Source organism: Mustela erminea, chromosome 14 (assembly GCF_009829155.1).
Source record: "Mustela erminea isolate mMusErm1 chromosome 14, mMusErm1.Pri, whole genome shotgun sequence".
Classification (NCBI taxonomy): Eukaryota; Metazoa; Chordata; class Mammalia; order Carnivora; family Mustelidae; genus Mustela; species Mustela erminea.
Window position 1 is genome coordinate 34,830,976 of NC_045627.1, and position 27,316 is coordinate 34,858,291.

The 27,316-nt window shown below is 39.6% G+C and overlaps 1 protein-coding gene across 2 annotated transcripts in view; it reads left to right on the plus strand.

Moving 5' to 3' along the window:
• MYPN (myopalladin) overlaps positions 1–27,316 on the plus strand; it is a 100,892-nt gene that overhangs the window by 29,984 nt on the left and 43,592 nt on the right. For both annotated transcript variants that reach the window (XM_032313418.1, XM_032313419.1), the window contains 6 exons: positions 7,348–7,523; positions 9,610–9,661; positions 13,565–13,679; positions 14,781–14,852; positions 22,994–23,135; positions 25,532–25,555. In XM_032313418.1, coding sequence (XP_032169309.1) covers positions 7,348–7,523; positions 9,610–9,661; positions 13,565–13,679; positions 14,781–14,852; positions 22,994–23,135; positions 25,532–25,555 — 581 coding nt within the window. The remainder of the gene's footprint in view (positions 1–7,347; positions 7,524–9,609; positions 9,662–13,564; positions 13,680–14,780; positions 14,853–22,993; positions 23,136–25,531; positions 25,556–27,316) is intronic.

Genomic DNA, 27,316 nt, shown 5'->3' on the forward strand with positions numbered 1-27,316 from the left:
TTGATCTCTCCCCTTTCATTCATGATTTTATTTATTTGGGTCCTATCTCTCTCTCTCTCTATCTCTCTCTTTTGATAAGTCTGGCCAGGGCTTTATCAATCTTATTAATTTTTCAAAGAACCAGCTCCTAGTTTCGCTGATCTATTCTACTGTTCTTTTGGTTTCTATTTCATTGATTTCTGCTCTGATCTTTATTATTTCTCTTCTCCTGCTGGGTTTAGGCTTTCTTTGCTCTTCTTTCTCCAGCTCCTTTAGGTGTAGGGTTAGGTTGTGTTTGAGACCTTTCTTGTTTCTTGAGAAAGGCTTGTATTGCTATATACTTTCCTCTCAGAATCACCTTTGTTGTGTCCCAAAGATTTTGAACAGTTGTGTTTTCACTTTCATTTGTTTCCATGAATTTTTTCAATTCTTCTTTAATTTCCTGGTTGACCCATTCATTCTTTAGTAGGATGCTCTTTAGCCTCTATGTATTTCAGTTCTTTCCAACTTTTCTCTTGTGATTGAGTTCTAGTTTCAAGGCATTGTTGTCTGAAAATATGCAGGGAATGATCCCAATCTTCTGGTTCTAGTTGAAACCTGATTTGTGACCCAGGATGTGATCTATTCTGGAGAATGTTCCATGTGCACTAGAGAAGAATGTGTATTCTGTTGCTGTGGGATGGAATGTTCTAAATATATCTGTGATGTCCATCTGGTCCAGTGTGTCATTTAAAGCCTTTATTTCCTTACTGATCTTTTGTTTAGATGATCTGTCCATTTCAGTGAGGGGGGTGTTAAAGTCCCCTACTATTATTGCATTATTGTTCTTGTGTTTCTTTGATTTTGTTATTAATTGGTTTCTATAATTGGCTGCTCCCATGTTAGGGGTATAGATATTTAAAATGTTAGATCTTCTTGTTGAACTGACCCTTTAAGTATAATATAGTGTCCTTCCTCATCTCTTATTATAGTCTTTGGCTTAAAATGTAATTTGTCTGGTATAAGAATTGCCACCCCAGCTTTCTTTTGATGTCCATTAGCATGGTAAATGGTTTTCCACCCCCTGACTTTAAATCTGGAGGTGTCTATGGGTCTATTTTTTTTTAAGATTTTATTTATTTATTTGACAGAGAGAGAGATCACAAGCTGGCAGAGAGGCAGTCAGAGAGAGAGGGGGGAAGCAGACTCCCTGCTGAGGAGAGAGCCTGATGTGGGACTCAATCCCAGGACCCTGAGACTGCGACCTGAGCCGAAGGCAGAGGCTTTAACCCACTGAGCCACCCAGGTGCCCTGGAGGTGTCTTTGGGTCTAAAATGAGTTTATTGGGTGCCTGGGTGGCTCAGTTGGTTAAAATGAGTTTCTTGCAGACAGCATGTCAATGGTTCTTGATTTTTAACCATTCTGATACACTGTGTCTTTTGATTGGGGCACTTAGCCCATTTACATTCAGAGTAACTATTGAAAGATAGGAATTTAGTGCCATTGTATTGTCTGTAAGGTGGTTGTCACTGTATATTGTCTCTATTCCTTTCTGGTCTGTTACTTTTAGGCTCTCTCTTTGCTTAGAGGACCCCTTTCAATATTTCCCGTAGGGCTCATTTGGTGTTTGCAAATTCTTTTAGTTTTTGTTTTTATCTCCCCTTCTATTTTCAGTGACAGCCTAGCTGGATATAGTATTCTTGGCTGTGTATTTTCCTCATTTAGTCTCTGAATATATTGTGTCAGTCCTTTCTGGCCTGCCAGGTCTCTGTGGATAAGTCTGCTGCCAATCTAATATTTCTACCGTTTTATGTTACAGACCTCTTGTCTCAAGCTGCTTTCAGGATTTTCTCTTTGTCACTAAGACTTGTCAGTTTTATTCTTAGAGGGAAGGGTATGGGCCTATTTTTATTGGTTTTGAGGGGGAACTCTCTGTGTCTCCTGGATTTTGATGCTTATTCCCTTCACCAAATTAGGGAAATTCTCTGCTATAATTCATTCCAGTGCACTTTCTGTCCCTCTCTCTCTTTCTTTTTCTTCTGGGATCCCAATTATTCTAATATTGTTTCATCTTATGGTATCACTTATCTCTCAAATTCTCCCCTCATGGCCCAGTAGTTTTTTTTTCTCTCTTTTTCTCAGCTTCTTTATTCTCCATCATTTGGTCTTCTATATCACAAATTCTCTCTTCTTCCTCATTTATCCTGGCAGTTAGAACTTCCGTTTTTTATAGCATCTCATTAATAGATTTTTAAATTTCAACTTGGTTAGATTTTGGTTCTTTTATTACTCCAGAAAGGATTCTCTAGTATCTTCCATGCTTTTTTCAAGCCCAGCTAGCACCTTGATAATTGTCATTCTGAACTCTAGTTCTGACATCTTACTAATGTCTGTATTGATTAGGTCCCTAGCCATCATACTGCCTCTTGCTCTTTTTGTGTGTGTGTGTGTGGTGAGTTTTTCCACCTTGTAATTTTATCCAGATAAGAATAGATGAATGAGAGAACAAAATACTAAAAGGATAGCAACAACCCAAGAAAAATATACACTAACCAAATCGGAAGAGACCTGAAACCGGGGGAGAAGAAAGGAGGAAAAAAGAAAAAAAATATATATATAGATATAGATATCTGGTGAATAGAACAGAAACACACACTTGATTTTGGATGTATTTTGGTCTGTTAGAAGAAACTACCTCCCAAAATGTTTAAAAAAGAAACACACACACACACATATATAAATATGGAAATAAAGGTAAACATGATGAGGGAATGGAATATGACTGTAAAGATGAAAATTTTAAAAAATTCTAAAAAAGGAATTGATAAGATAGGAAGTTGGTTGAAGAAAGAAAAAAAAAAAATAGGAAAGAATGTGATCAGCCTGGAGACTAGAACAAAGCCCTGCACTAGATTTAGGGTATATTTTGATCTATTAGAAGAAACTGTATCCCAAAATTTTAAAGAGAGAAAAACCTTTACGTATACAAAAAATAAGGTTAAATAAGGAATAGAATATGACTATAATAATGATTTTAAAAGGTGTTTTAAAAGATATTGAAAAGATAGAATAGTTAAAAAACATTAAGGTAAGAAAGTGGGAAAATTTTTTAAATAGAATAAGAAAAAATAAAATTTAAAAAACTTAACTTTGAAAGACTAAATAATCATGGGGGGGAAAGCCATTAATTCTATGTGTTGCTTTCCCCCAGCTCTGGAGTTTTGCAGTTTTCATTGATCAGTGAACTTGATATTTGCTGGATGTTCTTGCTAATCTTCTGGGGAATGGGCCTGTTGCTGTGATTCTCAAATGTTTTTCCCTGAGGAGGATTTGCACTGCCCTTGCAGGGGGCCAAGCTAAGTAATCCGCTCAGTTTTGCTCTTGGTAGCTTTTGTTCCCTGAATGCTTTCCATACAGCTTTGGAGGATGGGAATGAAAATGGCAGCCTCTTAATCTCCAGCCCTGTAGGAGCTGAGAGCTCAGGGCCCCACTCCTCAGTGCGCCCTCAGGGAAAAGCCATCAATCATTCCTGTCTCCCTTGTCTCCAGCTGCTCTCTGTGCTCACCAGGCCTGTTACTGAGCATTTCTATCTCTGGTGCACAGCCCCTTTTGGAGTCCCCAAACCCAGGAGATTCCTGCAGTGCAGTTCTGCACCAGTCTTCCCAGAGGAGGAAGGAGAGGATCTCCCCAGATCTGCCACTTGTGGGGTCCCTGCAAAGAGCAGGGGTCCGAGTGTGGTCTTGGATCATGGCTTAAGGTAACCCCGAGCTGAGAGCCCATTTCTCAGCTTCCTCTCTGAGGCCAGCTTCCCCTATCTGATACCTGGCAGCTCTACCATCCTCAGACACCCCTGGTCTTTCTGTAACCTCGTGGGTCCTGATACCACACCACAAGGGCTCCACCATGCCCACCCCTCCACACCCAGAACCCCTACTTAGCCTCTGGAGTGATGTCCCTCACTCAGGACAGCGGAGTGGAGCAGACTTCTAAAAGTTCTGATTTTGTGCTCCACTGCCCTACTGCTCAGTGGAGTAGACTTCTAAAAGTTCTGATTTTGTGCTCCACTGCCCTACTGCTTGCCGGGAGCCAGTCCTTCCCCCAGCAGTCTTTCTTCCCATGTATCGCCTCAGATTCACTTCTCCACATATCCTACCTTCCAGAAAGTGGTCAATTTTCTGTTCCAAGAATTGCTGCTCTTCTTCTCTCCGATCTCCTGTTGCGTTTGTAGGTGTTCAGAATGGTTTGATAACTATCTAGCTGAACTCCTGGGACCTGATGATATTTAGGTCTCCTATTTCTCCACCATCTTGTGCCTGCACTCTCTCTCTCTCTCTCTCTCTCTCTCTTTATGTGCTTAGTTCTGTGGTCCTATCACAAATTTGTCTCAATTATCCAATACATTTGTAAAGTGTTTCCTAAATATTTGGTTTCATGCAGGTGAACCATCAGGCCCATTTGTTTCTCTCTAGAGAACTTTCCAGAACCCTCTTCCTCTTGTTCTAATATGGAGCAGCTGCTTACGCAGCCAGCAACTCAGTCTTCATTCCAGGTTATCCCCTAACTTTCAGAAGAGAGGATGCCCCTCACCGTGGGGCTTTCTATGTGCATTTCCCAAACTTGAAATCAGTTACCCTATTTTAAGTTCTCTTCCCTGTTATTAGCATGTTTCTACATCCAAACTTGTGTCTCCAAATTCTGAAACTTATAGTGTTGTACAGCACAAATTGGCTTCTTTCATTGACATCCACAAACAGACACTTGATTTTCAGATTTCTTGACTCTCCTGGCTCCTCAATCTACTTCCCACCTTGTAAAAGTTTTCAAGATCTCAGTACTGCTCTCATCTCCCTTCTCAATCTTTTGGTTCTTGTACTTTTATATCTTTTAAAAATATCTTTATTCTCATTTTAGGGACATTTCAGGAGGGAAGTAAAGGTAAACACATGTGCTTAATACATCATGTTTGACTGGATGTTCACTGTATTTAGAACTACATATGCTCTGAGGGTTTGTTCATATAAGCTCCTCAGGGACTTTTTCTTTTTAATGTTTTATCTATTTATCTTAGAGAGGGAGAGAGAGTGTGAGCAGGGGAGGGGCAAAGGGAGAGAGACAAGCAGATGTCCCACTGAGCGGGGAGCCCAATGCACGGCTTGATCCCAAGTCCTTGAGATCATAGCCTGAGCTGAACGCAGACACTTAGCCAACTGAGCCACCCAGGTGCCCTGTAAACTCCTTGGGGTCTTATTGAGATTTATGCCTTGGAGATTTACAAACCCAGTTCAGGAGCTACATATAGCACTGTCACAACAGATCAAAAATTGGCATAGAATTTGGTGAATTTAATACCAAAATTCTTACAAAATATTAACTATCAATTCTTTCCTCATTTGGTCTTTCAACACGTGCAACACATATTTCCTGAGTATCTACCACATGTCAGGGCACTGTTGTAGTTGTTGGGATTTCATTGATGAAAAAAACAAATAATGTCCTGTTATGGACACTTTACAATTCAGTGGTGGGGGCCCTCACAAGAGCAAAGTGAACTGATTTCAGATAATAGGTTCTGTGAAGATCCCTGCCTCTGCCAACACATGCCATTCCCTCTGTGTGTCTCTGTATTCATATAGGGTTTTCCTCTTCTTAAAGAACCCCATTCATACTGGATTTGGACCCATCCTAGTAATTTCACTGTAACTTGATTGTGTCTGCAAAGACCCTCCTTCCAAGTAAGGTCATACTTCCAAATACTTGCATTTAGGACTTCAACATATCCTTTGGGGAAAGCTCTTTCAATCCCTAACAACCCACATATTTTAGAAAAACACTCCAAGTTCACTATCCTGTACCTTTCTCTTAAAATTTTAACTATATATCTTGGGATTCTTTCCATATTGATGCATAGTGATCTTTCTCAATCTCTTTCCACAGTTGCAGAGTGTTCCACTATGTGGCTGTACCATAGTTTATTTCATAGGACCCCTGATGTTGGACACTCAAGTTCTTTCTAATATTTCACTATTTAAATGAGTAGCATGTACATTTGTCATTTGTATGCATGCAAGCGGATCTGTGTGAGAGATTCCCACAAGTGAGATTGTTGGGTCCAAAGATAAACTTGCCTGTAATTTCAGCAGATATTGCCACATTCCTTTCATAGCGGTTGCACCGTTTTGCATTCCTACTAACTGTAGATGACACTTATCAAACTTTTAGAGTTTTGTTAGCATGTAATATGAGAAATTGCATTTCTGTACAGTTTTGATGTCTTTTTCTCTTATTATGCACCTCCACATTTTAAACATTATTTTTTAAAGATTTATTTGTTTATTAGAGAGAGATGGAGAGAGACAACACATGTGCATGAGCAACAGGGAGGTGCAGAAGGAGATGGAAGGGGAAAGAATCTCCAGCAGGCTCCTGGCTGATCACGGAGCCCATTGCAAGGTTCTATCTCACAACTCTGAGATCATGACCTAAGCCAAAATAAAGAGGTGGATGCTTGACTGACTGAGCCACCCAGGCACCCCTAAACATTATTATATGTATTATTTTATGTAAATTTTTGGCCAAAAAACTATAATAAAAATTTCTAACTTCAAGTGTGTGGAATCAAAATAAAATACCATAACCTATGGAAACATACTTGGGTTATTTGTCAAAGTTGGGCCACTACTGAAGAATATGACCCATCTTCCTTAGTCTGACGACTCAAGTAACCCATCAAAATAATTTTCATTTAGTAGGTCAGATGCAATTTCATAGTAGGGAATGATTGCACTCAACCTCATGAACTTTTAATATCCCTTAGATTGTCTCCAGATAACCAAAGGAGCACTTACTTAATGCATAGTATGGAAAGCTGTACATCTTTTTAGGAGAAGCCAAGTTCCACCACAAAGATCTAGTTCCTTGTGGTTGTCTGGATTTACTTTCTCATCCATATGCTTTTAGTTGTATCATTCTTTTTTTTTTTTTTAAGATTTTATTTATTTATTTATTTTAGAGAACGAGAGTATAAGAGGAGAGGGAGGAACAGAGCAAGAGGGACAAACTCCATGTTGAGCATGGAACCTGACTCAGGGCTTGATCTCACGAACTTGAGATCATGACCTGAGCCAAACCAAGAGTCGGGCACTTAACCAACTGAGCCTCCCAGGCACCCCACTCAGTTGTATCATTCTTGATAGGAGTCATTTCTCAAATTTCTTGCATAAAGTGTCAAGGTAGCTTGAATATAGCCAACTCTCTTTATTGTTACAATCAAATTATACCATTTAATGTTCTGATTCTAAGTTGTCACAGTTTTCCTCTTAGGGAATATCTGGAGCATTTATGTTATTAATTTTCACTCTTTGGTCATGTACAATATTCCCTTTTTTGCAGGTGGTACTGTGAAGGAAAGGAGCTTGAAAATTCCCCAGACATTCATATTGTCCAGGCAGGAAATCTGCACTCATTGACCATTGCTGAAGCCTTTGAAGAAGACACAGGACGCTATTCCTGCTTTGCTTCTAACATCTATGGGACAGATTCAACCTCTGCTGAGATTTATATAGAAGGTAAAACAAAATACTCTTACAGCATGGCCCTTATTGGTAAGACATATTTATAATAAATATTTAGCAAAGGGCTACTATACCATGCATTCTTCTAGGCAGTGGGGATAATAGCAGTGAGCCAAACAGACAAAAGATCATGAACAGATGGAATTTGCACTGTGATGAGAAAGAAAAAAATAAGTGAAATAAATAAATTAAATATATAATATGATAGATATACAAAATGGTTCTGATCACCAATTCCAACCTGTGTGTGGTATGTGAGGTTGGGTGTCCTACAATTTAACTCAGTTCTAACATCACTTACCTGGATATAGTGTTAGATCCAACAAGCTAAAGGTTTAGTTCTATAAGATGGCTCCTACCTCACTTCAGATGCCAATCACAAGTATTAGGCCCCCAAATAACCCACAACTTCTGTCTCACTTAGTTACAAATTGGAGATTTCCACAACCCCCTCCTTGGGTTCAATTAATTTGCTAGAGTGGCTCACAGAACTCAAGGAAAAGGATATGATAAAGAATACAGATGAACAGCCAAATGAAGAGATACATAGAGTGACGTCTTAGGGGTGCACGAGCTTCTGTACCTGTAGAATTGGGTTGTGTCACTCTCCCAATGTGAATGCAGTGGTGCATTTGCCAACCTGGAAGCTTTCCATGCTACTAGGATTTTACGGAGGCTTCCTCATGTAGGCATGATCAGTTATTGTCTCCATTTCCTGCCCTTCTCCCCTCTTAGGAGGCTGGGGGTTGGGGGGGACTGGAAATTCCAAGCTTCTAATCATGGCTTGGTCTTTCTGGAGCCAACCAGAGTCACTTCATTAGAGCCAACCAGAGTCACTTCATTAGAACAAAAGATGCTCTTGTGCTCTTATCACTTAAAAGTTTATAAGAGTTTTAGTTCTATGGGGTTCAAAGACAAATATTAGAACAAGATATGCTCATGACTTGGGAAATTATAAGAGTTTTAGCAGCTCTGTGCTGGGAACTGGGGGCAGAGACCAATAGATATATTTTCTGTATCTCACAGTATAGGTAACACTACCGAAGAAATAGAAAGCAAGAAAAAGGGATAGGAAATACACATATGTGTGCATATTTGCTTGAGTGTGCACATGCATGAGTGTGTGGGTGGGGGACGCTATCGTTCTACACATAGCGTAGTCAGGGAGGACCTCACTATCCAGGTGACATGAGTGAAGACCTGGAGGAAGGCAGGGAGTGAGCCACAATGATATTCAAGGGAAAACTACTCTAAATGGAGAAATCAGTAGTACACTGACCCTGAGATGGGAGTGACCCTGTGTTTAGGTATAGAGATGAACCAATGTGTCCTGGATGGAAGAAACAAAGAGAAAAGTAACAGATGAAGTCAGAAGTTCAAGGTGGGGTAAAGTGGGGAGGAGACAGGTAAACAGATCATGTTGGTCTTTGTAGGTCATTGTAAGGACTCTGGCTTTTACTCTAAGGGAGATGGGAAGCTGTAGAGGATTCTGAGCAGAAGTGTGACATAATCTGACAGATTTAGCTCAGTTATATCTTCCTGGAATTCACTATCTTGAGAAGTAAAGCCGAGATCAAAGCTTTGCTAGCTGTGCTGAGATTGGATTGCTGATTTTTTAAATTTGTGGCAATAGGGCTTCAAACACCCCCACTCCCAAGATGAAGTATGACTTGTTAATATTAGGGTTGGGCGGAAGAGCATCCACCTACACCTACAATGTTCAGAATCCAATGTAATCCTCCTTTTATTTAATCTGTGTAGGCCAAAAGCAAGAGGATTTATGGACAGCATAAAAGGTCTACAAAAATGGCTCTGTTAGAGGCATAAGCAGGTGTTTTAAATATAAGTACATTTGATATTTAGGCCGGTTAATTTGAACTTTGTCACTAACTGGCCATGTGACCTTGAACAAGTCCTTCAACTACATAGGATCTGTATCTCATCTGTCAAATTGGGTGTTAGTGTAGGAAATCACTGAGTTCATATCTAGGTCTGAAATTCTGTAGGTCTTCAAATGCCTAGGAACTGGTTTAAGAAATTATCGTCTTTAAGATTTCATGTCTTGTTTTTACTTTTCCAGGGGTTTCTTCTTCTGACTCAGAAGGGGACCCTAACAAGGAAGAGATGAATCGGTAATTCTAATTTTCTATCTTATGGCTTTAGCATCCTCAGATCCTAAGAAAGTTGCTATTTGGTTTAGTAGAACTTGAAAAGGGTGGCTCCATGGTCTGACCTCAAAAAGTAAATATTGAGTGGTTTTAGAGAACTCTACTTCTTTTGCTTTAAGTCTTTCCTAGAAGAAGAATTTTAATATTACCAATATTTTAAAAATGAGGTATCACCTGTCATCATACTTATATCATCATGCTATATCATACTTATATCTACAGAATAAAAAGCAAATAGCCTAGTGCTTCAAAAAAATTCATGTTTTGTGACTAGATATTAGCATTCATAAAGACACAAAACCTGGTTACCTTAAATTATATATGTGAGTGATGTAAGTCATAACCTTTTTGTTAGACAATTATACTTAGTACTGTTTTGTTATTTATTTATTTATTATTATACTTAGTATCCATTCTTTACTTTCCCAACCATCAGTTAAGCACCTACTCTACACCAGGCACTTCATTAGACACAATGTATAATAAGAAAAATCAAATGCTTCCTACTTTTGAGAGGTTTTGAGAGTCTACTAGAGGGAAATACATAGCAAATATAGCAAGAGATGTATACCAAGCATATAGAAAGCAAGTAATAACGTGTAATGATATAACCATGGGCAGGGTGTATTGGACTTGGCACAAAGGTCTCTTTATTGGTTGGGAAGGGTCTGGAAAGGCTTCACAGAGCTGGTGACCTTGAGCTGAGTCTTAAAAGAGCAGTAGGTGGACACCCCCAAACAAGGAAGGAAAGAGCATTTTCAGGCAGAGGAAACTGTAGACAGAAGACATGGGACCTGAAACGGATGCAAATTCCATTCTCTGAGATTACCTGAAACAAACAACATTTGGAAGACTGGTTAGAGTTGTTGACTTGTGTTTGCAAATTCTGTCCTCCCCTGCAGAGGGAAAGCTCCTTCAGGGCAGAGATCATGTCTTAGTCTTTATTTTTTTTTAATTTTATTTTTTTAAAGATTTTATTTATTTATTTGGCAGACAGAGATCACAAGTAGGCAGAGAGGCAGGCAGAGAGAGAGGAAGGGAAGCAGGCTCCCCACCAAGCAAAGAGACCAATGTGGAGCTCGATCCCAGGACCCTGGGATTATGACCTGAGCTGAAGACACAGGCTTTAACCCACTGAGCTACCCAGGCCCCATATCTTAGTCTTTAAAATACCTTTGTGTATGCTTGCCTTGGAATAGAAACAATAATTTGCTTTTAGTTTTTTCACAGATATGAAAGTTCATAACCAGAGTAAATGGCTTCTCTCTTTTAACTCTTCCTTATTGTTCTCGTGGCTTTTGGTCAATTCCTACTTCCTTCCTGCCTCTTTATGCCAGCCACCTCCTTATGGTTGCTCCAGCCCTTTTCTCCCTCTCATGGCCTCCAAACTACAACCAGACATTTTCTTTTTTTTTCTTTTTTTTTTTTTTAATTTTTTATTTTTTATAAACATATATTTTTATCCCCAGGGGTACAGGTCTAACCAAACATTTTCTAAATGATAATTCTGATCCTCTCATTTCCCTAACTTAAAAAAAAAAAAAATGTATTATCAATGGGAAAATAAAAACCAAGCACAAGGGGCGCCTGGATGGCTCAGTCAGTTAAATGTCTACCTTCAGCTCAGATCATGGTCTGAGGGTCCTCGGATGAACCCATATTGCACTGGGCTCCTTGCCCAGCAGGGAGCCTGCTTCTCCTTCTCCCTTTGCCTGCTGCTCCCCCTGCTTGTATTCACTCTCTCTGTGTCAAATAAGTAAATAAAATCTCAAACAAACAAACACAACATGAACAACATTAAAAAAAAATTAACATGACATACAAAACCCGATTGAGTAGAATATCAACCAGGCTTTCCTGCTTCTTCCTCCTCCTTTCTGCGACCTCACGTTCCCTACATGGCTCCTCTCTCATTCAAACAATGTATAGTTTATGTTCATCCCTTTGTTCAAGACGTTCACTTTGCTAGGAAAGCCCTATCCCCTCTGCCTGGAAAACTATGTATCCTTTAAGACACAGTCAAGTTCTCTAATAAACTCTTCCTCCACCGCACATTCCTAACTTCTTCCTCAAGTCTCTCATAACATGGTTTATAAGCCTCATGGGTAGGAATTTTAATATACAAACTTGAATAAGTAAGAAATATCTCGGTTGATTATTTTCTTTAAATCTACTTTTGGTAGTTAGGATTTAGCTTCAGTTCTGTGTAATACACACCCCAAATGACAGTAATGTAAATAAGAGAGATATTTATTTCTCACTCACATAAACATATGGATTTGGCTGGTAGAATGGCTCTACATTTCACTGGGTTCCAGTGGCTTCCAGCTTCATTTCATTCTAAGGGATAGCTTCATCTTAGTCTCAGATTACAAATAATGAAGGGCATTCCCCACCCCCTTCTTAAGGTCATTTCCCTTAGATCAACATACATCACTATCCTTCACATCCCATGACTAGAGAGTAGTCATGGGGCCATACCTAGATTAATGAAGGTCAAGAAATGCAGTCTTTATTTAGAATAGCCATATAAGGAAATCAGGAATTCTATTATTGTAGAAGAAGAAGATGGATGCTTTGGGGACACAGATAGCCTCTGCATCACTACATAATTTTGTTTCTGAGACCCCACCCTTCTGGGCTGGGAAAAAAATTCGATCACTCATTATTGGCCATCCCTTTCCTCCTCCACAGCTGTACAAAAATAATATATATATATATAGAGAGAGAGAGAGAGACATGGACATTGTGTTTGATATTAAACACTGCTCTAATCATCTTACATGAATTACCTTTTTTAACCCTCACAAAAAACCTTTGAAGTAAGAATTATTTCCACATTTTAGAGATAAAGGATCTGAGGAAGAGGGAGGTAACAACTGGACAAAAGGGAAGCCCATCCTGTCATCAGTCATCAATCCCTATGGGATATGGGAGGGAGTCTTATCTCCCAGACCTCAAGGTCCCTTCAAGTCCAGCGCTTTGTTGCCTCCTGACATGCTGGGGGACTGATACCTTAAGTAAGACTGGGAGTCTTTTAATTAGAGGGGTTGCCATCCCCTCTGAACTCTGGTTCTCCCTCTTATCAGACTCTCTGACAAGATCCTCAGACCTCTCTCTTCTTCACAGCAAAACTAAAATAATCTCCCCTCCACAGTCTTCTTGTGACTACTTCCTGGCTCTCTTGCCCTTCAAATAATCTTTTTAATTTAATTTAATTCGCGTAAACTTGAGCTTGTTGACTCAGGCTATTTCTGCTTTATGCCACGCCAAAATGCCAGAAGCAAATGTTTATGAAGCCTGGACTTTTACTTGGAATGAAAGGGGGAGGGAAAATACAACGACAACAAAAATCTCAAGTAATTATCTTCTGTAATTGTCTTGCTTGAATCTCCGTTAGTTATGAATATTCTTAAGTCCCCAGCTGAGGGCAACTAACTCAAGGACAGTAGTGGCATCTTACCATCTTCCTGTTGACATTACCTATCAACATGTATAGTAAAAAGGGGCACCTGGGTGGCTCAGTTGGTTAAGCTTCTGCCTTTGGCTCAGGTGGTGATCTTGAGCTCCTAGGATGGAGTCTTGCATCCAGCTCTCTGCTCAGCAGGAAGTCTGCTTCTCCCTCTCCCTCTCACTCTCTCTCTTACCCTCCTTGTGCACTTTCTCTCCTTCTTTCTCAGATAAATAAATAAAAATATTTTTTAAAAGTGTATATTAAAGAAGTGTAAGCATTTGTGGAATATTGTTGAACAAAAAATTTCAGTACATCTAACTTATAACAAGTGATGACATTACTAGCTTTTCTGAAAGAATTTTCAAAAACAATGACAGGTCTGTTTTAAAATCTATATTTTAATCATTTCTCAGAATCCAGAAGCCAAAAGAGGTATCATCTACTCCCAGTACTTCTGCAGCCATTCCTTCAGCAGCACCCCAAGCCCAGCATGTGGTGGCCCAGCCCAGGGTGTCAGCCGTCCAACAGGTATAGAGTCTAAGTGAAACACAGGTGCCATGGACTGTGATGAGCAGGCACTGTGACCATGGCCATCCTGTACGGCATGATTGTATTCTCCTCTGTGGCAACCTCATGACTTTGGGCAACACACTTCCACCATCATAATAATGGTGTTTGTTATTGTTGTGGGAACATATTCTCTAGCTTCATAGGCAGATTTCACGGGAAAAGAAACTCTTTACTAAGTAGTCTTGATATTCCAGTTTAATGAAGGGCATTGGTTAGGTATACAAAGAGCTGTCAGCTCTCACACTGGCCCAAGCAGGACACTATATCATGAAACTCAGTTTCATGGAGCTGCAAATAATTCTACTTTCTAAGATACAACAACCAGGAAATGATTTTTTTAGAAAGCATTTAATGCTCTCATCCTTCAAGTTAATGATGATTATGATAATGATGATGATTATAATGCATGCATATTGTAAAAACATTCAAAAGATATAGAAGTATATTCAGTAAAAACCTTAGTCAAGATATGACTCCCATGCTCCAACTCCTCAGAGGTACCTTTTGTTAATAGTTGCTAGCAGATAGTTCTAGGCATTTTCTGTGCATGTATATGAATATATATAATATTTTTAAAATATGAAGTCATACTAATCTAAGTGTATTTGTAATATGTTATTGATATATTTATTTGTGTATGAGTAAACATATTAATCTGCAACTTAAAAAAAAGTTCAAACAGAGTTTCTTATTTAATCCATTTAATAATGTAGAGGGGTCACATTTTAGTTCTAACCCAGTAGTTTTCAAGCTGTGGTATGTAGAGACTCAGGTTTTATGGAACTTCCTCAGGGGTTTAGGGTTTATTATAACCAGTAGAGCTCTCTCTGTATGTTGAGGCTGTGGGGGATAGACAGCACTTATTTATAACCACCATGACCTAGAAAGAAATACAATCAATTCAGTATCAAATTTGAAGTCTGTGGTTCATAGACTTAGAAAGGTCAGTCTTTTGGTTTTAGAATAATTGCATATACAAAATGCTATAGACTTGTTTTATCTATCATCTAGGTAGTAATCATGGTGACAATGAATCTATTGTTGGTTCCCTTCTAATAGTGTCAGAGCCCTACCAACTATCTGCAAGGATTGGATGGAAAACCTATCATTGCAGCTCCTGTGTTTACAAAGGTAATCAAAATATTCCTTCTTTCTGTCATGGCTTTAAACAAAGCACAGTACCCCCACAAAATTGTAGGATCCAAGATTTACTGACTTAACTCAGGATTTTGGTCTTTAATAATTACTATATAGGGTTTGGGGAGTTTTGGTAGTTGTTACCAGGTCATTTCAAGTCCCAGATTTTTAATACTGGTTTGCATAATGAGAGGAATGTCTTCCACCACTCACCACATTGATCTCTATATGGCCGACTAATTGCTGCTAAATGAAGTAGCCACACCTAAGAGTCAGGTGGTAAGTTTCTAGCCACTCCTCAGAAGAATCCAGTTGCAGGCACATGTCTCTAGTGTTTAAGGCGATGGGGTTAAATGATCTTAGGAGGCTTAACAAAAAGGAACACTCTAGGACAAAGAACTTTCTTCTTCTAGTCTACGTATCAACTATTGTGGTGGCATCAAATTCTGAGTCTCACAATCTTTGTATTCAGAACTGGAAAATTTACTCAAGCACTTCATTTACAAATGAAAACACAAGGGAGGGCCAGGGACTTGAGGCAGTTTACCCAAGGTCAGAAAGCGAGTTAGTGGCAGAATCGGGACTAGAAACAAGTTCTCCCAATTCCCAGTCTATTATTCCTACCTTTATATAACATGCTTTGTTTATGTGTTGCCCGAGACAATAAATTTAAAGGCGAAAATTGAGCCACGGGTTTTTTTTTTTTGGTGTTATGAAGCCCACATGGTGAAATCCATACCTGGATTTACAGCTTATTGTGTTTATGAATGCCAAAGGGAGGCCCAAAGAGATTTTGTCCTGTCAGAAGTATGCTTTAGTTTAGAGCAGCGGTTCTCAATCAGAGTTAACTTTGCCCCACAGGAGACGTTTGCAATGTTTGTAGATATTGTTGGTGGTCAGCACCAGGAGATTGTGCTGTAGGCATCCAGAGATGCTGCTAACCATCCTGTGATGTACACAATGACAGCCTCTTTGGGGGTGTCCTGATTGGGTGGGGGCCAGTGGCTGTGTGTGGTAAAAAAAAATTCAGCCAAGGCTGAACAAAGGAGATGGAAGTTAACCATGGATGGAAGTTGACTAACCTGCAAGGGAGCTGCGGGCAGGACAGCAAAGAAGAGACTGTCTACGAGACAGTGGTCAGGAGCTATGGTTATAGGGTAGAGTGAGGGTGTATGGAGATGTATGGAATTTTCCCTTTTTGGTAATCTTAGGAAGTATGCCAGGTAGTAAGGAGCCCATTGGTCAGTTAGGAACTATGGTTTAATGAGCCTCTTTGCATTCAGCTAGGTAGGCCCTTCAACCATTGCTCAAGCCTGTGGCCTAAAAGCAGCTTCTACACCTCCCACAATAAAGAATCATCCAGTCCAAATTATCAATTGTCCTGAGGCTGAGAAATCATGGTTTAGAGCAAAATGGCAAAAATGGCATATTGTCCAAAGAGTATGAACCCCGAAGAAAGAGCTAAATGCACAACTTCCACGGAAACACCAGTTTTAGGAAAGTTCTATTGTATCACCTCATCTCAGATGGTTTTCCAAAGTCAAGCAGAGTCTAGAGTGACGTTTATCCATATTCATATCAGTTGGGCAGACATTCTTATGTGAAGCAAGATGCCTCTCCATGTATCAGGTTCATTTCTTGTAATCTGCTTTTGGAATTTCAGCCTTACTATTTTCAGAGATTTGAGGTAGGAAAGCAACATTTCTATGACTTAGAGAATACAAGATTTTGAAGAAGAGTTATAAGTAGACCTTTGTATAGATGTGTGTGTGTGTGTGTGTGTGTGTGTGTGTGTGCGCATGCACACATGCAAACATATGGGCATGCACATGTGTGTAATACAGCCAACAGAGCTACCTCTAATTATCTCTTATTTCAATACTAAGTCACCTAGCCTTAAAACAGAGCTTATGTGCCACAGAATCTGGACTTTTAAAAAAGATTTTATTTTTTTATTTGAGAGAGAGCAAGAGAACACGAAGAAGGGAGAGCGGCAGGAGAAGAGGGAGATGCAGACTCTCCACTGAGCAGGGAGCCCAACACAGGCCCAATCCCAGGACCCTGAGATCAAGATCTGAGCCAAAGGCAGACAGTTAACTGACTGAGCCATCCAGGCACCCCAAATTGGGACGTTTTAATTTTTCATGCCCTTTTGTCACACCCTAGAGATAGTGCTAACTCTTCAAAAGCAACTAAACCACAGAATAAATAATTTATACCCAGTACCAGCTAAAGTGTCCTCTCTCCTCTTCCTCACCACCACCTGCCCAGCCAAACACCAGACAGGCGTCCTTGTCTCCTGCTCACTTTCAAATCTTCCCAGGTGTTCTGTCTTCCCTGCATCTGAATCACCGGGTACATACCTTTGGAACGACAATTAGCACACTAATGAAGTTGTTTGCACACACACAAGCACCTTGAAGGCTATCTCCAATATCTAGATGGAAGTCCATGAAGGAAAAATGGGTCCAAAGCCATATTATTCCAATAAATCCAATAGGACTTTAGCACTTCTTTACATTTAATTTTCATGGGCTGGTTAAATGAACAGGCGTAGTGGCTTTTGTGTGGTGACTCTGATACCTCCTTGCAATTAGATACTCTCATGGGCAGATTCATATTTGCTTTGACAAATAAAAATGGGAAAATAAATTAGTCATTAGTTACATCCCAGTAAACCTGGTAAAACTTGAGAATATCATAGGTCCAAATGCATTGAGTACACCTAGCTTTGCCTAGCCCACTTTAAACATGCTCAGAACACTTACATCAGCCTGCAACTGGGCAAAACCATCTAATAGAAAGCCTATTCTATCGTAAAATGTTGAATATCTTGTAGAATTTGTTGAATACTGTACTGAAAGTGAAAAACAGAAAGGTTGGATGCTTACAGAATGGTTGTCAGGGTATTGGTTGTTTGCCTTCGTGACGGCATGGCTGACGGAAGGCTGCCACTCAGCCTTCCTATCTGTCATCACAAGAGAGGAGCACAGGGCATATCGCTAGGCCAGGAAAAGATAAAAAATTCAAAATCTTTCGCAGTTTCTGCTGAACGTGTATCCCTTGGGCATCATCGTAAATTTGAAAAAATTGTAAGTTGAACCATATAAAGTCGGGGACCATCCGTGTATGGCGTTTGTTAGGTAAATCTCCAAAAACATTAGGAAAACAGTCCTTGATACAAAGACCCAAACTCTGAGTAGGCTTTCTCAGCCCTCAGGAGATGTGCTTTTGCCTCCATAAATGGGCTCAGGATTGCTCAGACGTAGGGCACAGGGATAGGATAGGCTGTGGCTCAGATTCCAGGCAGACTTATCAGCAATGGTGTGCTTGCGTTTGTTTCCACCAGTGAGGGCAGAATTGAGGTCATAGTCACTGCCAGTGTCAGGAAATTTCTGAGTCAGGGCCACCGATGATGGTAATCACATGGCATGGGCCATGAGAGCTGATCATACGTTTGTTTGGGTTATTCCTGCTGTATTTACTTCTTTAGGGACTTCTGGCATTCCAACGCCTGTGATTGATTTTCTATACTGCCCAACAAAGCATTTCTTTGCCAGTAATGGCCAGAAGCTATTTTTCTAAAGCAAAAATTAGAAAGCAGAGTTTTATTTAACTCCTTGTGCCTCCTTTGGTGATAGGGAAGTACTAGCATTATCTTCTTTTTAAAGAAGGTTGAAATGAAAAGGAGGGCTGCCCAGCAAAACAGTGGTAGCTTGAGAGACTACCATATCTGGTTCACTGCTCTACTTCTAGGTGATGCCTATATTTTTAAAAAATATTTTATGGAAATAGACTATCTTCCATCTTCTATACAGTATCAAAAGCACTCTCACCTCTATTTATGGGGGAGAAAACAGAGCTCACACTTCTTGAGTGCGAAGGGAGGTAGATGATCAAATTAGATTAGAATCTAACTGCTCCCGTGGCTCCCAATCCGGCAGCAGCTGCCCTGGCCAGCTTTCAAGGCTCCAGCCGCCCTGGCTCCAGCTGCTTCAGCAGTAATTTGAAGAGTGCAGGGGGGCAGGGGAAGTGAAAATTTGAAGAGCACCTCATTATATAATAGCAGAAGCAGGAAAACCCTGAAATAACTGGGCCAGTGGCCGGATCCAGATTTCTAAAGATTACATGCCTCTCCCCCAGCCCTCCCCAGCCCAACAATGCCATAAACTTTCTGGCTCAACTGTTGCTCTGGGCGTCTGCACCCACCAAGGGGATAAAAAGGTCTTCCATCAAACACTTCTTTATCCAAACTCCTTTGAACCAACTCCAGCCTAAAGCACTATACACATTCACTTGCAGCCTCTCTCTCCCAAGGTACACAAATATCAACTGGATTAAAAAAGGAATAAACTGGGGTACCTGGGTGGCTCAGTCAGCTAGGCATCCAACTCTTGATTTTGGCTGAGGTCATGATCTCAGGATTGTGAGATTGGACCCTGTGTGGGGCTCGCACTGGGTGTGGCGCCTGCTTTAGATTTCCTCTCCCTCCCACCTGTTTCCCCCCAACCAACTCTTTAAAAAAAAAAAAAAGTCGGGGTAGCATCTGGGTAGCTCAGTCAGTTAAGCATCTGCCTTTGGCTCAGGTCATGATCCCAGAGTCCTGGGATCAAGTTCTGAATTGGGCTCCCTGTTCGACAAGAAGCCTGCTTCTCCCTCTCCCACTCCCCCTGCCTGTGTTCCCTCTCTTATTGTCTCTCTCTGTCAAATAATAAATAAAATCTTTAAAAAAAAAAAAGAATAGAATAACAGTATGAACCTTATAGCTGTTATCTTTTAACCAATAAGGGAGACGTCCTTTCTCAAGGTTATCCCTATATTATATTTTTGAGCATAAATCTAAGCACAAACTAACTCCTTTCAGCTCACATTTAAAGCACCTGGCACAGAGCCTGGCACATAGTAATATTGATCCAGTGGTGAATAACTTCCATTTCAACTAAATAAAGAATTATTGCTTTCATTGTTTTTTGGCCTCAGAGTATCTTTAGGAGGAATAGAGGGAAAAAAAAAAAGTCCCATATCAAATGGTTATGGAAGAAATGCTTCTAAAGGCTTTGTGCTGTCAAATCACCCTACAAAGAATTCTTTCCAGGTGATCAGTGGTGATGACACACAAGACAGATTTGCCCTTTGGATACTGTTTACCTCAGGAGGTTGTAAACCCTCAGTTTAAGAACTTTAGTCCAAATCCATAATTCCTAGTTTAGACTAATTAAATCTTTGTTAGTTGGGGAACATTTCATTTATCTTATTCATTTTCAGTGGAGTCAAAATGATTCTGATCAGGTCTGGTGACATTGCGCCATTAGTAACACCCTAAAACCTACTCGCCTGTTGAATATCGCACCATCTGCACTATGTTCAAATGGTGTGATTGGTTTGGACCCTGGTGTGAGTTGGTTCCTTCTCATGAGACTTTTGTAGAAAAACGGTCTTCAGCAATAACAACTATCATCGTCCTTCAAACTGTGACTTTCAAAAACTTTTTTTGCGTGGCTTGTAAGATGACCCTTGGCACCTCTCCTACTGAGTATTGATGATGTATCAAATAGAATGAGTTTGCATCTCATATCACAGACACTTAGCAGGCATATTAATGTAGTATCTGAGGTATCTTGGCTGGACTCTCAAATAGAACACAGGTCTTGACCTTCAATGTCAAGTGAGCAATTACAACCAATTAAAGTTGGTCTCAACTGTGAGCAACATATTCTCAAGTATATTCATTTGGTGTAGCCTCTGCAGATTGAGAATTGGCTGATGTATCTGAACTGCAAGCCATGTCAGAACATATAGAGAGCCCTCATTCTTCTTACACCCACTTAAAAAGGATGCCATATTTAATTTATTCAATCCCTTCTTCCACCACCACTTTTTCCCCCTTGGTCTGTTTTTCTAATTTGTTTGCCTCAAGGAATGAAACTCTATCTCATATGAATCCCAGGGAGATGTCTGACTGCGTTAAAATTTTCACTCAGCCTCAAAGCTGCCATGTTACACAGAATCTGATCAGATGTCAAGGTGGAGGGCATATCCACCAGCTTGCCAGGAGTACCCAAGACTCCTTGATGTTCCCTGCTTACTAAGAACATTCCTTTCTTGTCACTAGAAGTTGTTCTTTGGGGTAGATAAAGAATAAGAAGGTATTTTGGGGGAGGGGGTTGTTATTGTTTTTGTTTATTAAATAGTTCCTTATTAATTCAGAGACCCCTCGGTACAAATCTCATCTTGAATTACTTCAGCAAACAAATTGGAGAGTGCAAAAGAACTGAACACTAATGTTGAACTACAGCGCCCCCTGGCTTTCCCAATATCAACTTACATACCTCCGAGGTAAAAGTCATCTACTATACATAGCTAACTAAGGCTGTGTGGTTATTCTCACCCTTAGACAAATGTCATAAATATGATGGGGCCATGCCATGAACATACTATCATACTATCATTTATATATCTATAAATAATCACAGAATATTTATAAAACGTGAATGACAAAAGCAAAAAAGTAGCTAAATACAGCTTTCCCTTTCTCTGATGCAGAAGCCAATATTTCCTTAAAGCAGATCTCCAAATAGTAATAATAGAAAGCCTTGCAGCATTTGTTACTAATAGAGCTTGTAGAGGAATTTAATCATAATCTTTCCATGTTTATAATGTTTGCTCCAACATTAAAAACAATAATATGAAAAAAACAGTAATATGCCCACACACATGCCAAAGAAGAATTTCATAATCAAATGAAGTACAAGAGGCACCTGGGCTGCTCAGCAGGTTAAGCATTGGACTCTTGGCTTAGGCTCAGGTTGTGATCTCACGGTCCTGGGTTCAAACCCAGCCTCAGGCTCCATGCTTAGCTTGGAGTCAGCTTGAGAAATTCTCTCTCCCTCTATTCCCCCTCTCCCCCCTCCCCTACCCTTTATCTTTATTTCCCTCTGTCTCTCTCTCTTTCTCAAGTCAAATAAAGTACCAACTACACAAACGAATGTGTGACTTTTTTAAAAAGATTTTTATTTATTAGAGAGAAAGAGAGAGAGGTGGAGGGCACAAGCAGTGGGGAGGAAGCAGGCTCCCTGCTGGAATCATGAACTGAGCCTAAGGCAGACACTTAACCGACTGAGCCACCCAGGTGCCCCAGAATGTGTGCCTTTAAGCTCACAAATCATGAGTGAAAGACTGGTTGTGAATGGAAACTGTGAGTGCCATTCTCTGGTAGATTCTATTATAGAATATATTGATATGATACAGTTCAAAGTGGTTTTGTAGGGGCATCTGGGTCGCTCAGTGAGTTGAGGGTCCGACTCTTGATCTCATCACAGATCTTGATCTCAGGATCGAGAGTTCAAGCCCCACGCTGGGCTCTGCACTTTCAAGAAACAAACAAACAAAAGTGAAGTGGTTTTGTAAACTTTTTTCATGGATGTGCACAAAAACATTTAATGATACTTTAACAAAATTACAACATACTGTACCATGACATCAGACTCTATTTGTGACTATGATTTTATAGAGATTGTCATTCTTTATATCCCTCAAGAGATCGTTGAAGCTATACTTTAAAAAACACATAAAGAAAACAAGAAAACAAAACAAAAGTCCATTTCCAGGAATATTGGAAATATTCCAATATTCCAATATTAAGACAATATTAAGACAAAGCCAGGAAAATGGAGTCAGTTACTTGAGACACAGGGATATTCCACCTCACGAACAGTGACGGTCTTGTGTGGAGAAATACATTACTCTGTTGACGATGCCTCATAGATCCTTTCACAGATTTCTTAAATTGTTATTGTTTCTGGAAACTAAACTCTACTTGGGCATTTAAGAACAGAAGTACTTTACCAAAAGCCAGCATTTTTCCAAAACTTCCAATGTGTCACCTAGTATTTAATATAGTTGTCTGGCACTGCAACAGAGAAGAAAAAGAAGACGATCATGAGGGAAAAGCTTCATATGGGCTCAGATGATTCTATCTTCAAAAATAATCCACAGAATCGAAACTGCTGGAGATGTAGAAGATTTGGAGAGAATCCAAATATGAAGACGATACTATCTTTTTCTAAAATTTGGCACTGGAACTAAATTCCAAAAATGTATACTTCTAGGTTCTAACAATATTCTTCTCATTACAGATGTTACAGAATTTATCAGCCTCTGAAGGTCAGCTGGTGGTCTTTGAATGCAGAGTAAAAGGAGCTCCATCTCCTAAAGTTGAGTGGTATAGAGAAGGGACCTTGATAGAAGATTCTCCAGATTTCAGAATTTTACAGAAAAGTAAGTTGATGTTTTAAAGTTATTTTTCTGATCATTTTTATAAATATATTGTATTCATTTATTTCTATAACTTTTAACAACCAAGTAAAAATATAATTAAAAGAATTTCAAAATTACTTGTATTCATAATGCTCCAAACTAAAGCCTAATAATAATACTGTGTTGTCTAGTCTCCAAAAATTTCTCCATGCATGTTTTTCAAATATAAAAATAAATCTAACACTTTTTTGTAAATTGATTTTTTTACACAGCAGGTCATGAACATCTTTTCGTGTTAATAAATATACTTTAAAAACAAATCGATACAATCAACTTTATGTTTATTTAATCTCCTATTATTGAATATTTCAATTGTTCACAGATTCTTACTTCTGTAAATTGCTTCAATGCATGTAAAAGAAAAATAATTTGTGAATATCTACAGGATAAAGAGTATCAGAGGTGCCTGGGTGGCTCAGTCAGTAGAGTATATGACTTGATCTCAAGGTTGTGGATTGGAGCCCCACATTGAGTGTAGGGATTACTTAAAAATAAATTCTCAAAAAAAAAAAAATAGTACTAGGATTGCTACTATAAATTCACCCATTTTTAGGCTTTCAATATATATTGCCAAAATGCCAGCCCAAAAGTTTGAACTAAATTGAGGATAATCACATAATTGATCATCTAATTTGGGACATTTTGGGACTTTGGGAGTGAAAGAGATTGCCATTAATAATTACACAGAGATCCCAGGAATAAAACAGGACTATCCCAAATGAGGGGGGGATACATGTTGTTCTAATTATATTTTATTACAATCACCAATGCATGGGAATGCCCTTTACTCATACCTTCACTAATAAAGGATATGAAAGATTTTTAAAATTTTCACTAATTTTATAGGTCCAAAATTGGAACGCTTGTTTTAATCTGTACTTCACTAAGCAAATGGGGGGGATGGAATTTTTTTCATGTTTATTGGGTCTTTGTATTTCCTTATTTCTAAATTACCTGTTCACATCCTTTGCTCATTTTCATACTGAAGATTTTTTCTTTTTTACTGTAAGAATTATTTATATATTCAAGTGGTCAATTCTTCTTTTTCTTATCATGTACTGCTTTCACCTTGACCCATTTCGGTCATAAAATACATTGTAATTGTTTTGTTGTTGTTAATTTGTCTCTGCTTATCACTGATATATGAGTCAAACTGCTATCAGGTTTTAACAGTAGCAGCAACAATAACATAATCTGAATACCATTTAAACTTGAGAAGAAAAAAACTTGGGCAGTTCTAGCAGAGTGGCAGGTTCTAAGTTCCACAACTCTTTTTTTTTTTTTAAGATTTTATTTATTTATTTATTTGACAGGCAGAGATCACAAGGAGGTAGAGAGGCAGGCAGAGAGAGAGAGGGAAGCAGGCTCCCTGCTGAGCAGAGAACCCGATGCAAGACTCGATCCCAGGACCCCGAGATCATGACCTGAGCCAAAGGCAGCGGCTTAACCAACTGAGCCACCCATGCACCCTTAAGTTCCACAATTCTTACTGAATGCCTGCCATTGAACACCTGTATACTGTAATCAGTACCATGAAGGCACTTCCAGGAATGTCAGAGAATTTTAAGATAAAGAATCTGCTCCTGGGAACCTGGGTGGCTCAGTGGGTTGAAGCCTTTGCCTTTGGCTCAGGTCATGGTCCCGGGGTCCTGGGATCGAGCCCTGCATTGGGATCTCTGCTCAACAGGGAGCCTGCTTCCCTCTCTCTCTGTGCCTACCTCTCTGCCTACTTGTGATCTCTGTCTGTCAAACAAATAAATAAAATCTTTAAAAAAAAATCTGCTCCTTTGTTATCTACCCTGAGGCTCTCTATGAAAACACTTCATAGCCAGAGAGGTCTTCCTCCATCTTGTATATGCAAATACCCTTTGGAGACAGAATACTTTATCAGGCAGGTACAGTGTAGTGTGAATCAATTAATCAGATCTAGAAACTTTAGAGCAGGAGGTAGAGTCTACGTTTTATTAGGATGTGAGAGAACCCTTGCCAAGAATGAGTCTCAGTCTGTACAAACTTTGTTTCAGGTACAGCTGAAAGGGTACCAGTAAAAGCAAGCTGTTCCTGAATCCCTAACTCAGTCACTTTTCCTCACCTAAGGCTTTGTGTGTCCAAGTGGAATCCAGGTGTATCCCGAGACATGGCAACATCTGGTTAGCAGCTCTCTTGCTGCCCTTCTGTGACAACTGTCCTGTCCCCATCAAGGTCATTGGTGCTTTACCTCCACACTTACAGATTAACCTTATCAAATCACTCATGAGTATAAAAGAGACTGAAATTCCGTAGGAAGCTTCTGATGAAAATATGGCCTCTCGGTAAAAGAAATGCTTAGAATCTTTTAATTTTTTTTTTTCTTTTAGAACCTCGATCCATGGCAGAACCAGGTAAGGATCATTTTAACTTTAATTTGTTAGCATGGTAACATGTTAGCACCAGTGATTTCACATATATTAAAAACATATATACATAAGTCAGTGATTTTATATATCTTACATAAATAGTAAAACATATTGATGTTACACTGGTGTCAAGGAAAAAATGAAAATTTGGGTTTTAGAAGCAGGATTCCAACTCACTCTAGCTATTACTGTAGGAAAAGGAAAAGAGGGGAGCACATGCAAATTTGGAATTTATGTCCAATACTGAACATGAATGCAGTTAGTTCCTGGTTTTTAAGGGATGTTTCTTAGGAATATTCTCCCTCCTTTTTTTTTTTTTTCCCCCAACACGTGACCTCCCAAAACTGAGCAGAGCAATATACATGATGCTAGATCAGTTCCAATTCCACGGTTTATGTGTCTTAAAACTTATCCATCAAATTTTGAAATTTGCAGAATCAATAAAACCTCCATGGTGTTATTAGATTTGGTTGGGAAGATACCAAGGTGACATGGGAGTGATGGTAGGTGAAGCTCTAACCTCTAGAAAATGCAAATTACTCACAAACCACAGTGTAAACATCTGAAAAGACTTCTCTGTGAGCACCCTGGAAAATTAGATTGTATTCGTGCCCCTGGGTAAGAATGATAATTTGGGATTTCATTATTATAATTCTCTCTTCTGAAAACTGAATGGAAAGGCATTCCAGAAGTAGACACGGACCATCCATACGGCACAGCCCTACCGTAGGGCCTTGGGGATACATAAGTAAAGAACAGAGCAGCCTTATTCTTGCATTGCTAATGGAGTGGTATTTTTCTCCTTGAAAATATTTCAGGTTTTGACACTTTTGTCCAGAGCAGGCTCTTCCACTAGGCAATTTCATATACAGAATCATTTCAGAGGCACTCAAAAGGGGTCCCTTCCCAAAACAAGTACTGCCTTTCCCAGCTCCGTGATCTAAAACTTCATAGCCAGAGAGGTCTTCCTCCATCTTGTATATGCAAATACCCTTTGGAGACAGAATACTTTATTTCATCAGACAGGTACGGTGTCGTGTGAATCAATTAATCGGATCATCTTCTGAAAGTGGTTGTTGAAGACTGAGAGTAGAAATGTTTGGGAAGGGGAACAGAGAGAAGGAAGCACAGTCCAAGGGCTAAGAAAAAGTACAGAGAAGCACCAGACCAAACTTTGCCTCTCTATCATTTAGGGTTCTTGGCAGCAATGAAGAAGACCTCACTAAAAGTGGCTTAAGTCTTAAGAAAAATGTATTTTCTCACGTAGCAAGATGCCCTGAGAAATGTCTTAAGATGGCGTGATTTTACATCTCCAAGATCATCGGGGGCCAAGCTTTTTCCCCATTTCCCATTCCACTGTCTTCAGGCTTAGTCTTGTTTTATTCATCTACCTACGACAGCTGCCACAGCTCTGAGTGTTGTACGCAGACAACACTGGAGAGGCAAAATTCAGGAACAAAACTCTTTTGTTCTCTTCTAAGAGCAAAGAAATCTTTCTCATGGACTCCCCAAAAGACTTTCCTTCCTTCCTTCCAAAAAAGGAGAAAAGGCTTTCCCTCCTATTTCATTGACTGGAGTTGTAGGGTGCATGCCATGAATTAGAAAGAACAGAACTTAGCGTGTCCGGTCAGGGTTTGCCACCTGAGACCGGGAGAGGGAGAGGCCAAGTTGCCTTGAAGCATGTGACCTCTCCAAGGAGGGTGGACCAAGCCAGATTCTATTAGGAAGGAGGAAGGAGGGTGAAGA